Source organism: Herpailurus yagouaroundi, unplaced genomic scaffold (genome assembly GCF_014898765.1).
Source record: "Herpailurus yagouaroundi ecotype Mexico unplaced genomic scaffold, PumYag 191, whole genome shotgun sequence".
Taxonomy (NCBI): domain Eukaryota; kingdom Metazoa; phylum Chordata; class Mammalia; order Carnivora; family Felidae; genus Herpailurus; species Herpailurus yagouaroundi.
The window spans coordinates 13594019-13606126 of NW_024412422.1; the positions used below are offsets into that span (position 1 = coordinate 13594019).

General features: G+C 38.2%; 1 protein-coding gene across 2 annotated transcripts in view; it reads left to right on the forward strand.

Annotated features, from left to right (window-relative positions):
* The window catches only part of KNTC1 (kinetochore associated 1), a 74272-nt gene that overhangs the window by 30268 nt on the left and 31896 nt on the right, over nucleotides 1-12108 (forward strand). For both annotated transcript variants that reach the window (XM_040443966.1, XM_040443965.1), the window contains exons 27-37: nucleotides 305-403; nucleotides 1760-1863; nucleotides 2017-2116; nucleotides 2660-2794; nucleotides 3344-3463; nucleotides 5148-5220; nucleotides 5940-6007; nucleotides 9392-9672; nucleotides 10511-10683; nucleotides 11126-11223; nucleotides 11881-12019. In XM_040443966.1, coding sequence (XP_040299900.1) covers nucleotides 305-403; nucleotides 1760-1863; nucleotides 2017-2116; nucleotides 2660-2794; nucleotides 3344-3463; nucleotides 5148-5220; nucleotides 5940-6007; nucleotides 9392-9672; nucleotides 10511-10683; nucleotides 11126-11223; nucleotides 11881-12019 — 1390 coding nt within the window. The remainder of the gene's footprint in view (nucleotides 1-304; nucleotides 404-1759; nucleotides 1864-2016; nucleotides 2117-2659; nucleotides 2795-3343; nucleotides 3464-5147; nucleotides 5221-5939; nucleotides 6008-9391; nucleotides 9673-10510; nucleotides 10684-11125; nucleotides 11224-11880; nucleotides 12020-12108) is intronic.

Sequence of the window (12108 nt, forward strand, 5' to 3'; positions counted from 1 at the left end):
AATAATAGGAGCATAAGCTCAACAAATGTTAGCAATTATTTTCACACATTAATAAGCTGCAATAATCTTATTTGTAAATTCTTCAAGAATGTTTCCTTCTTAAGTTTTCTGTACCATATAAAACTAAAGGCCAAGGCTTTGGCAATTTTGTCTTTCTCGAGTATTGTTTAACATTCATGGCTAAGTAGTTTTTGTTTTTGTTGTTTTTTCATGTCCATAAAAGCTATTTATCTCTATCTGTGTTTTACTTTTTGTGTATGTGAGAGTTTTAAATAAAAAAATATATATGTTTATCCCCTTTTAGGATTTATTGAAGAGATGTAGCTCAAAGTCCACCTCACTCTTTGAAACTGCATGGGAAGCAAAAGCCATGGCAGTAATAGGATGTTTATCTGACACAGATGTAAGTACGTCGTGACCGTGCAGATTTTCCTTTTGAGCGTTGCATCTTGTCTTAAAACTTATTCTCTAGGGGCGCCTGGGTGGCACAGTCAGTTAAGTGTCCGACTTCAGCTCAGGTCACGATCTCACGGTCCGTGAGTTCGAGCCCCGCGTCGGGCTCTGGGCTGATGGCTTAGAGCCTGGAGCCTGCTTCCAATTCTGTGTCTCCCTTTCTCTCTGACCCTCCCCCATTCATGCTCTGCCTCTCTCTGTCTCAAAAATAAATAAACGTTAAAAAAAAAAAATTAAAAAAAAAAAAAACTTATTCTCTAATCACGAAAGCAACACATATTTGTTTAAAAAACTTTTTTTTCAGGGCACCTGGGTGGCTCAGTCAGTTAAGCAGCCGACTTCGGCTCAGGTCATGATCTCGCGGTCCGTGAGTTCGAGCCCCGCGTCGGGCTCTGTGCTGACAGCTCAGAGCCTAGAGCCTGTTTCAGATTCTGTGTCTCCCTCTCTCTGACCCTCCCCCGTTCATGCTCTGTCTCTCTCTGTCTCAAAAATAAATCAATATTAAAAAAAAAAAAATTTTAAAATAAATAAATAAAAATAAAAAATTTTTTTCTTTAATGTGTATTTATTTTTGAGAGATAAAGACAGAGCATGAGTGGGGGAGGGGCAGAGAGAGGAAGACAGAATCCGAAGCAGGTTCCAGGCTCTGAGCTGTCAGCCTAGAGCCCAATGCAGGGCTCAAACTCACAAACCATGAGATCATGACCTGAGCTGAAGTTGGACGCTTAACCAACTGAGCCACCCAGGTGCCCTGCAACACAATATTTGCTAAGGAGAATTTGTGAGGTTTGGAAAAAGAATTAAAAAAAAAAAAGAAAAAAAACCCCAAAATTCCATTTTCTTTAATTATAAAAAGTAAAAACTTTCTCATCCCGTTCTTAGAAGAACTATCGTGGATGATGGGATGCATATATTTCTAGGCTTTTCTATGATAATACAAACATGGAAACATTTTTTTTTTTGGAAACATTTTTTATTTTGACTTCTCACTGTTACTGGACACCATCATAAAAATATGAATAAAATCCTGAAAAATATTTTTAAACAGAAACTAGAGTCTGTAGGAATAGAGGTATATGATTTAACTTTCAGCAGAGAAAATATTTTTCTGAGTTTTTCTAAATAATAAAATTGTACTTTATGTGTAAAAACTGGAAGAAATATGTATTTTTGCAATCAGAGAGCATATTCTCAGAGTACCGCACAGTGGATATAAGACATCTACTGTAGATTAGACAGTGTCATTAATTTGCATGAGACATAAATCTGAGGCCTCTTCATGATTGGTGTGTGTGTATCTTTGTAGCTCATATTTGATGCTGTGCTTAAGATCATGTACGCTGCGGTGGTTCCCTGGAGCGTGGCTGTGGAGCAGCTGGTGAGACAGCATTTAGAGATGGACCATCCCAAGTAAGATGACAGTCTCCCAAATAGTTGTTTTGGTGTTGGATAAACCTCATGTTTTCACTTGACATCTATTTATGGTTTTCTTTCCTTTACTGTGTCCCTTATTATTTCATTAAAAAAATACAATCCATGTTATTATCAACAATTTCCTTTTAGGGTCAAGTTATTGCAGGAAAGTTATAAACTAATGGAGATGAAAAAACTTTTACGAGGTTATGGAATAAGGGAGGTGAATCTCTTAAACAAGGAAATCATGGTAAGTACAATAGTTGAAGAGTCTTTTAACTCCTCTGTTCCATGTTGAAAGCAACTTGGAAAATGTAACGAGGACTTTATATTCTTAAAAGCTCATAGGGCTAGGTTCCTCACTACTTTCCTTTCGTTAGACAGAATTTGAGTAGGATCTTCAGGGGTATCTGGCTGGCTGAGTCAGTGGAGCATGTGACTCTTGACCTAAGGGTTGTAAGTTTGAACCTCATGTTATGTGTAGAAATTACTTAAAAAAATAAAAGAAGACCTTTTCAAAAGGAGTGTATTAGATCATCAGGTTGTACACCTGAAGTATACGCAACGTTTATTTGTCACATATACCCCAATAAAGCTGGGCGATGGGGAAGAAGGTAGACAGGACTGTCATAAAATTCAGAATATAAATCATGTTTTAATTTTTCACACAGCTTTGTTTTTTGCTGCTTGATTTTAATTTGATGAGTACTTTGCCCTTATGAACAAAGGATTTCTGGGTTCTCTGAGATTTCATGACGAAGAAAGTATATATTGTATATTGTCTCTGTTTCAGAGGGTGGTCAGATATATTCTCAAACAAGATGTTCCATCTTCTTTAGAAGATGCTTTGAAGGTGGCCCAAGCATATATGTTACCTGATGATGAAATTTATAGTCTAAAGATTATTGACCTGATGGATAGAGAACAGGTATGAGTTTTATATTATCCTTTCTTAGATTTCTTTGTCAACTCAATCTGTAAAAGCTCATATCAATCAAATTATCTGACTAGATTAGCACAAACGAAAGTTACACCAAGATGAAAATATTGGATGTTAGACTGGCTGCATTTTTCATAACTGTAGGTTCTTTAAAAAGTATTTAGTGACTGGCTCTTGGGCTTTCATACTATTTGGTTGTTAAGAAACATAGACTCATGTTTTATATACGCTGTAGGACCCTTTGATTCCAGAGTAGGATGTTCTTTTTTTTTTTTTTTGTATTTTAAGTGTCTTTATTTTGATATAATTTGATAACCATGAGCATACTTAAGAGTCACAACATACAAAGGTTTGTATTTTAATTTTATCTTTTTGTTTGCTGTTGTCAAAACCAGAATTAGCAAATTTTTTAAAACATCAGACTATATTCTATTTTTTTAAATGACGTCTTTTCACCTTTAAGTAGAAAAGGAAGAGGTAAGTCCAAACTTTCCAAACTGTCCTTTACACTTTTCTTCCTTTCAAACACTGTTAAAGGGTGAAGACTGTGTGCTTCTGTTGAGGTCTTTGCCTCCTGCTCAAGCAGAGAAAACTGCAGAACGGGTAATCGTATGGGCACGACTGGCATTACAAGAAGAACCGGATGATTCTAAAGAGGTGAGATTTTCACTAAATAAAATATAGATAAATCCAGTATTTATGGATATTAATCAACAGGATAGAAAAGATGGATAAGCAAAATATGAATATCTGCTCTTCTCATTGCTACAATGTTCTAATGTAAAAATCCCTGTGTAAATTCACTACATAGAAAAGAACCACATATGGCTGCCTTGGAGCAGTGGCTTGAGCCCACACTGAATAATCAAGGATCTACAAACCAGGATTAATTGAACTAATTGTTGTACACAAAAGGGTTTTCCATAAAGCCATGCAATATAAAGTATTTTGTGTTGTATAGGATGTAGTCATTACTATCAAATAATGTCAGCCACAGAACCCATGTAAATCTCAATAATCTGAGAATGTTGAACTTAGGAACAATTTTAAAAGAGCCACTTCACTTCTTGAGAGAGATGAGGAACCAAATACCTAATATTTTCAGGACAGTTGAGGGTTTTTTTACCGTTTATCCCCCATCCTGTGTCAGCAGTCCACTTTAGTAATTTTTTACCTTTAGGGAAGTAAGTTTGGTTATTTTGGTATCTAATATTTGTTATACTGTTATAATGCTGGGGGCTTAGGTTAAATAGGTTAAATGAATTGTCCACTTTCCTCTTCACAACAACATTCTGAGATGGGTTCTGTTGTCAGCTCCTTATAGATTAAGTTCAGAAACTAACATTTTAAGATGAGTGACTTTCCTGGCGTTATTAGAAAGTGGCAGAACCTCACCTCAAACCGTCTGATACCAAAGTCTGTGTTCTTAACCACCAGCTCGGACTGCACCCCAGAGTGGAAATACTTGAGTACTTTGTGTGGACCTTGCACTTGCTAAGCATTTCACATACATCATGTCTTCAATTAAAGCTTTTCCTCCTTTGATTTTTCTTGTCTTTTTGTTTGTTTTCATCTTTTTCAGTCCTTTTTTTTAATGTTTATTTTCTTGAGAGAGAGAGGGCTAGTTGGGGAGGGGCAGAGAGAGAGGGAGACACAGAATCTGAAGCTGGCTCCAGGCTCCGAGCTGTCAGCACAGAGCCCGACCAACGTGGGGCTCGAACTCACAAACTGTGAGATCATAGCCTGAGCCGAAGTCAGATGTTCAACCAACTGAGCCACCCAGGTACCTCAAATCTTTTTCAGTCTTGAAGATAATGATTATTTCTTAGACTTCCATTCTCTGGGCTTAAACAAGTTCAGTTCTTTTAACTTTTCCAGAGAGCTTTTCCGAATGTTTTGTCAAATAAAAACTATTTAAAAAATAAAACCCGAGTGACGATTAATTACAGTGTAGCTGAGGGGTGCCTGAGTGGCTGTCTCTCTCTCTCTCTCTCAAAAATAAAAAAAAAACATTACATATGTAAAAAAAATAGTGTAGCTGAAAGGTGTGATTTGGGGATTTGCCTGCTCTATGGTATTTCTAAATCATATATCCAAGCGTTCATACCAGTGTTTTTTTCATGTTTACATTCTATGCGATTCAATTATCCATTTCTCAGCGGCTTGACTCCCTGTGATGACTGACCTCTCATTTTTTTTCAGCCATTTTACTGGTTTTTTTTTTCTGATTTCATGGCTTTTGTGTATTTGTTTGTATGTGTACTTCACTAGTAGTGAATAAAAGAGTGAATAAAAAGTACAAATAAAAGAAATATGTTTTATTTTCTATTTTCCTTTTAAGGACAAGGCCTGGAGAATGTCTGTAGCGAAGACATCCGTAGACATTCTTAAAATACTATGTGACATCCAGAAAGGTACATTCTACCTTTGTGCCTTCATCTTGGTTTTGTTCCTAAGCTTGCCCTTTCTAGAAAGGAGCATCAGTGACAGCCCTCATCCTTATCCTTGTTTTTTCTTGCTTTGTCTTCATTGACCCCACCCATTTTTCCTCATGAAAAGTCTTCCTTCCTTTATTCTTTTGATTAGTAGTGTAAAAACAGAAACCTCTAAAATCACCTGACCATTTGTTTATATGCTTCAGTAAGCTCTTTGAGGCTAGATTGGATTTCTTTGGTGCCTTGCACTTACTGCTCAGATTTCTCACTTATCGTTTGGTCATGGTCAGGCAAAAACCTGTTTAAACTTGAACTTAAGTAAAACATTAACAAAGTAACTCGGGGGGAAAAAGCTAAAATTTATTTCGGAATAACTGCCATTTCTCTTGTAACTCATAGGCTTCTCTTTTCTATCTTCAGAAAGAATAGATTTTTTGTACTTAAATTTTCTTACCTCAGCTTCTGAAAAGAACTACTGAAGACTTGAGATAAAAGACCCATAGCCAATTAAAATATTAGCTTTAAAAAAACCCTGATAAGGGGCACCTGGCTATCTCAGTCGGTGGAGCATGTGACTTTTGATCTCAGGGTCTTGAGTTCAAGCCCCACATTGGGCATGGAGCCTACTTAAAAAAAAAAAAAATCTAATAATAGGGGAATTTGGATGTCTACTATAACTTAAAAAAATTTAATTACAGACAATCTGCAGAAGAAGGATGAATGTGAAGAAATCCTGAAACTATTTAAAGCTGTTGCTAGCTTACAGGTAAAGATGTTAAGTTATGTTGAACATTATTACTTTACTGATTATGTTACTTATCACTGCATTTGACATGGATGATCAGTCCATCCTTCAAACTTTCTGTACTGGACTTCAATAATTTTATTTTGTTATTTTTTTTTAACGTTCATTTATTTTTGAGAGAGAAAGTGCAAGTGAGGGAGAGGCAGAAAGAGAAGGGGATGGGGATCTGAAGCTGGCTCTGCACTGATAGCAGGGAGCCCAATGTGGGGCTCAAACCCACAAACCATGAGATTATGACCTGATCCCAAGTTGGGTGCTCAACCAACTGAGCCACCCAGGTGCCCCAAGCCTTCGGGAATTTTAATTACAGCGTACTGGTTTTCCTTTTTTTCTCTCATTTGTAAAACAACCTGGGGTGCCTGGATGGCTCAGTCGGTTAAGCATCGGACTCTTGATTTTGGCTCAGGTCATGGTCTCACCGTCACAGCTTTGACATTGGTCACACAGTTTGAGATCTCGTGAGATTGAGCCCCAGGCTCTTCACTGACAGCAGGGAGCCTGCTTAGGACTCTCTCCCTCCCTCTCTACTCTACCCTCACAAACATATGCGTTTTCTCTGTCAAAAATAAATAAATAAAAATTTAAAAATAAAAGGAAAAAACAATTTTATGGAGATGTAATTCACATACCATACTGTTCATCTATTTAAAGTGTATAATTCAGTGCTTTTGGTATATTAATAATTTTTCATAATTGTGGTAACAATGTAAAATTTGCCATTTTACCCATTTTTCAATATATAGTTCAATGGCATTAATTACACTTACAATGTTGTGACCTTCACCACCATCTACTTTTCGTCACCTCAAGCAGAAACTTTTTATCCATTTTACCCATTTTTACCCATTAAGCAGTAACCCCCTGTTCCCCTCTCCCTCCAAACCCTGGAAACCTTTGATCTACTTTCTCTGAATTTGCCTTTCTATAGATTTCTTATAAGTGGAATCCTACAATATTTATCTCATTGTGTCTGGCTTCTCTCAGCATGTTTTCAAAGTTCCTCCATGTATCAGGTGTCAGTGCTTCATTCCTTTAACACCTGACCCATGTTCCATTGTAGGAGTGGACCACATTTTGTTTATTCCTCTGTTGATAGACACTTAAGTTGTTTTTTCTTTTTGGCTGTTGTGAGTAATGCTGCAGTGAACATGGTGAGCTCATCACCTGAACCCACTACTCGGACCCTATCTGTCTGACCTCAGTACCCTTGCTTATTCTACTTAGCACTGCCTCAGCAGCAATAAATAGTTAAAATAAGATTACTGAAAATAAAAAATATATATCCTTGGGGGCACCTGGGTGACTCAGTCGATTAAACATTCGATTTTTGCTCAGGTCATGATGTCACAGTTTGTGAGTTCAAGCCCCACCTTGGTTTCTCTGCCCCTCCCCAGCTTGTGTTTTTTCAAAAATAAAACGTTAAAAACATATATATATCTTCTTGAAAAATCATGAGCTATATTGACTACACACAGAAGCTACATTCCTTAGGAAAAAGATGCACATTGAAAAGAGAAACTTCGTGGTTTAATCACTTGTATATTTATCTTTGACTAGATTCTACATGGATGCTACATAATTCAAAAGGCTTTAAAAATGGTTAAAATGGTGAATTTTATGTATATTTTACCACAATAAAAAATAAACTTACTAAAATTCTGTACTGCATGTTGTAAACAATAAGGAATTAACTCTTTGACAAAAAAAAGTTTGAAAGAATATATAGTGAAAACCAAGTCTTCCTCCTATCCTGATATTCCAGCTATCCAGTTTCCCACATTAGATGCAACTGCTGTTGCCAGTTTCTTGCATATTTTTCTAGAGATAGTCTGTGGTTATATAAGCATAAACATTTCTGTGGTTCCTAATAGAGAATTGTGACATATAATGAATAAAGTCTTCCACAACTTATCTGTAGTAAACATTTATTTTTATAAATAAGTATTTCTACATGATGCATCCTCTTCGGGAAAGATAACTAATATTTTGGGGGGAAAAGCCTCAGTTTCAAAATTTTACATTTTATAAATAACTGCACCATAGATAAGTTATGCAGGCATCCAAAATAATATTTGTGAAGTCTGTGTAATGACAGGAGAAAGGAGAAATGCCATAGTGTTAACTGGAGAAGGTAACATATGAAATTACCCATGTAGCCACAAAATGCTGGTGAAGAAAACTGAAAAGAAATACCAAGAAAATGGTCACTGCTTATTAGGATAACCAGTTCTCAGCTCAGGTGTGTTTGCTCCCAGGGAGTACTTGGCACTGTGAAGGGAGTTTTGATAGTTTTTGATTGTCACAAGTGGTAGAAGGAGGGTGCTAGTGGCATCTAGCAGGTAGAGGCCAGGGATGCTGCTACAGTGCACAGGACAGCCCTCACAACAAAGGATCTGGCAAGATTGAGAAACCTTGCTGTAGAGTACTGCATCAAAACAGAAGGTCTAGGGGCACCTGACTGGTTCAGTTAGAAGAGCACGTGACTTGATCTTGGGATCGTGAGTTTGAGCCCTATGTTAAGTGTAGAGATTACTTAAAAAAAAATAGAAGAAGGGGAAAGAAAAGGAGAAGAGGAGGAGGGGAGGGAGGAGAGCCAGAAGAAGAGGGGGAGAAGAAGGTGATCTCACTGCCTCTTGGTATCCTTCCCTGGGCCTCAGTGGGATTTTTTTTTAATCGAGTAAGAAAAATAAATTCTAAGTCTGGAATTAGCAGCCAAAAGGAATTATTACAAAAAAGAGCAAAGCTGGTTTCTTCAGCTAATACTTAATTCTAAGTATTAGAATTAATACTTAATTCTAACTATTAGAATTAATACTTAATTCTGTCGCTTTTGCTATTCAAGGATTCCCCCACAATAAAGAATGATCTGACACCAAGAAATGGTGTCAATAGTGCTGACATTTAGAAAATCCTGGGTTAAGGGGCGCCTTGGTGACTCAGTTGGTTAAAGCGTCTGACTTCGGCTCAGGTCGTGATCTTGCAGTTTATGAGTTCAAGCCCCGCATCAGGCTGTCGGCTGTCAATGTGCAGCCCGCTTTGGATTATCTGTCTCCCTCTCTGCCCCTCCCTTGCTCTCGCTCACTCTCTCTCTCTCTGTCTCTCTCTCTTAAAAATAAACATTGAAAAAAAAAGGAAAAGAAAAAATCCTTGGGTTAAAATGGTTTTTCCCATTTTTCAAACTTATTATAGTATTATTTTCATAACTTGAAATATAAAGTCTTAAATTCTTAATTAACATGGGAGTTGTCTTTGAGGGAGAATAAGGAGAGATTTGAGACTCGCCAGTGGTTTTTAACAACAGATGAAGTGAGCAGATGTGGCACGCTGTCCTGTTTGCCTTCCTAGGAGAACTTCGAGGTCTTCCTGTCCTTTGGAGATTACAGCAACAGTGCCCTGGTCTCAGAGCTCCGTGAACAGTACATCAGAGCTCACGAAGTCACACAGACCAAACACAAATCCCAGAGCTCTGCAGATCCTCCAGCTGCTGAGGATAAGAGCCCGAGCACCAAGTCCAAACTGCACAGACAGGCGCTGGCCCTGCACGTGTCCACACAAGAGCGGGAGGCCGAGCTGACCTTGAGAGCCTTAAACCATGGGAACCTGGAAGCAGCGCTGAGAAGATGCAGGTGAGCCCCGGCCCCGTGCACACATAGCTTGTCTGAAAGGAACACATGCTTCCTTGACTTCTTTGGTAATAGGGTTAGGCCAGTGACCTTTTCATTTGCATGGATATCATTCTTGGTTTCTCGCCCTCAGAGCCTAGTTTAGGTCACAAAATGGTAGCATAGCAGGCAGGTAACTCACATGATGTGAGTCGTTAGGTAACCTAACCATGGAATTTAGGTTGCCTTGCCCTCTGACAGTTAGTAATATCCCAAATAAGTTAAAAGACAAAGCACATTAGATGGCATAAAAACATTTTTAAAGAGATTTTATTTTTTATTTTTTAGTGTTTATTTTCATTATTTTTTAAGTTTATTTATTTACTTTGAGAGCAAGAGAGAGCACTAACAGCGGAGGGGCAGAGAAAGAGAGGGAAAGAGAGAATCCTAAGCAGGCTCCACACTGTCAACACAGAGTCCGATGCAGGGCTCGAACCCACCAACCATGAGATCATGACCTAAGCTGAAACCAAGAGTCAGACCCTTAACCAACTGAGTCATCCAGCCACCCCAATGTATGTTTATTTTTGAGAAAGAGAGACAGAGCGTGAGTCGGGGGCAGAGAGAGAGAGACACACACAATCTGAAGCAGGCTCAAGGCTCTGAGCTGTTATCACACAGCCCAATGCGGGGCTCGAACTCATGAGCCACGAGATCATGACTTGAGCCACAGTCAGACATGTAACTGAGCCAGCTAGGCGCCCCTTTTTAAAGAGGTAGTGTTCATATATTAATCCAAGAAAGGCAAATGCATTTGCTTTTGCTCCGAGTATTCTCACTTTTGACACTTCCTTTTTTCCAGAGACTTGTTTAAGTATCACCGCAATGCCGACACTGGGAAGTTGCTGTTTTTGACGTGTCAGAAGCTTTGTCACATGTTGGCTAATGACATTCCAATGGCAACACCCGTGGGCCTCAATCTTCCTTCTGAAATACATGCTCTAGCTTGCCAAGCTGCCACCATCTGCAGCCCAGGTGACAGGGTGTATAATATAGTTTTGTGTTCTGTGTCTCATTTCACACGGATCTCCCACGTGTGCTGTCTCTTCACAATTGGACATTGCCATAAAAACAAAAGATCGTTCTCTCCATTTTACAAAGAGCCAGTCATAATTGATTCTCCATGGGGAATATTGTTTCAAAATATTTACAGATATTAACAATGTCATTTCCAACTGTTGATAATAATCACTTTGATGGGATTGTGAAGTTCCTTGCCTCTCCACATACGAGGTTACATCTCAGCCAAGCTTATGTAAAAATTTAAACTGCATTATTTAGGGTAGTCAAAGCTGTGTGGAAACCGTTCTATCTTGTGGCCTTCTTTAGAATTTGAATGGTAATTATTAAAAGATTGTTTTCATTATTCCAAACACGTGGAATATTAGTGTAATGATTTTTCTCCATTTTCTTTCAGATTTTTTGCTAGATGCTTTAGAACTATGTAAATATACATTAACAGCAGTAGAGCTTTCCAGACAGTGCCAAATGGATGACTGTGGAATTCTAATGAAAGTAAATTGCCTTTAAATTTCTTTTTCTTAAACCAAATCCCTGCCCGCCCATTATGAACCACTTTTAAATCACTTGTATAGTTTATAAAAATATCAAATCTACCTCTTGTGGGTTTTTTTAATTTATTTTTTAATGTTTATTTTTGAGAGAGAGAGAGCAGGGTAGGGGCAGAGAGAGGGGGGAGACACAGAATCCGAAGCAGGCTCCAGGCTCTGAGCTGTCAGCATAGAGCAAGACGCAAGGCTCAAACTCATGGACCATGAGATCGTGACCTGAGCTGAAGTTAGACACTTAACTGTCTGAGCCACCCAGGTGCCCCTACCTCTTGTGTTTTCTTATTCTAGACCGGAAAACTCAAGGGCATGAAACCTCTTTTTCAGTGACATTTATTGGCTTTAAGTTGCCCTATCTTTTGAAATGTTGGGCCTCAAAAAAAGGCATCTCTGGACATTGTCCTTATCTTAGAGTAACGGTTTAATTTAAAATGGCATTATCATAAGCCACAGACTACCCAGAGGAAGCAGACTACACAGTTGTATTTGACCATCCAAACTGCATTTGGCTCTAGTACATCTGATTCTGGGTTCTGCTTAGTGAAGATGGTATTTGTGTTTTGGAGTGTATTTACTTGGGTCTTTTCTGTGATTTGGTATTTAGACTTCCTTTGGAACTCAAAAAGATCCATATGAAGAGTGGTCTTACAGTGACTTCTTCAGTGAAGATGGGATAGTTCTGGAGTCACAGATGGTGCTGCCTGTTATTTATGAATTGATTGCGTCACTTCTGCCTCTGGCTGGTAAATGTCACTTGTGTTGTTATTTTCTATGTATTTCTGCTTTATGCAAGTTTTAAAGTGTGGAGGTTTGGAACTAGGACTGCACATGG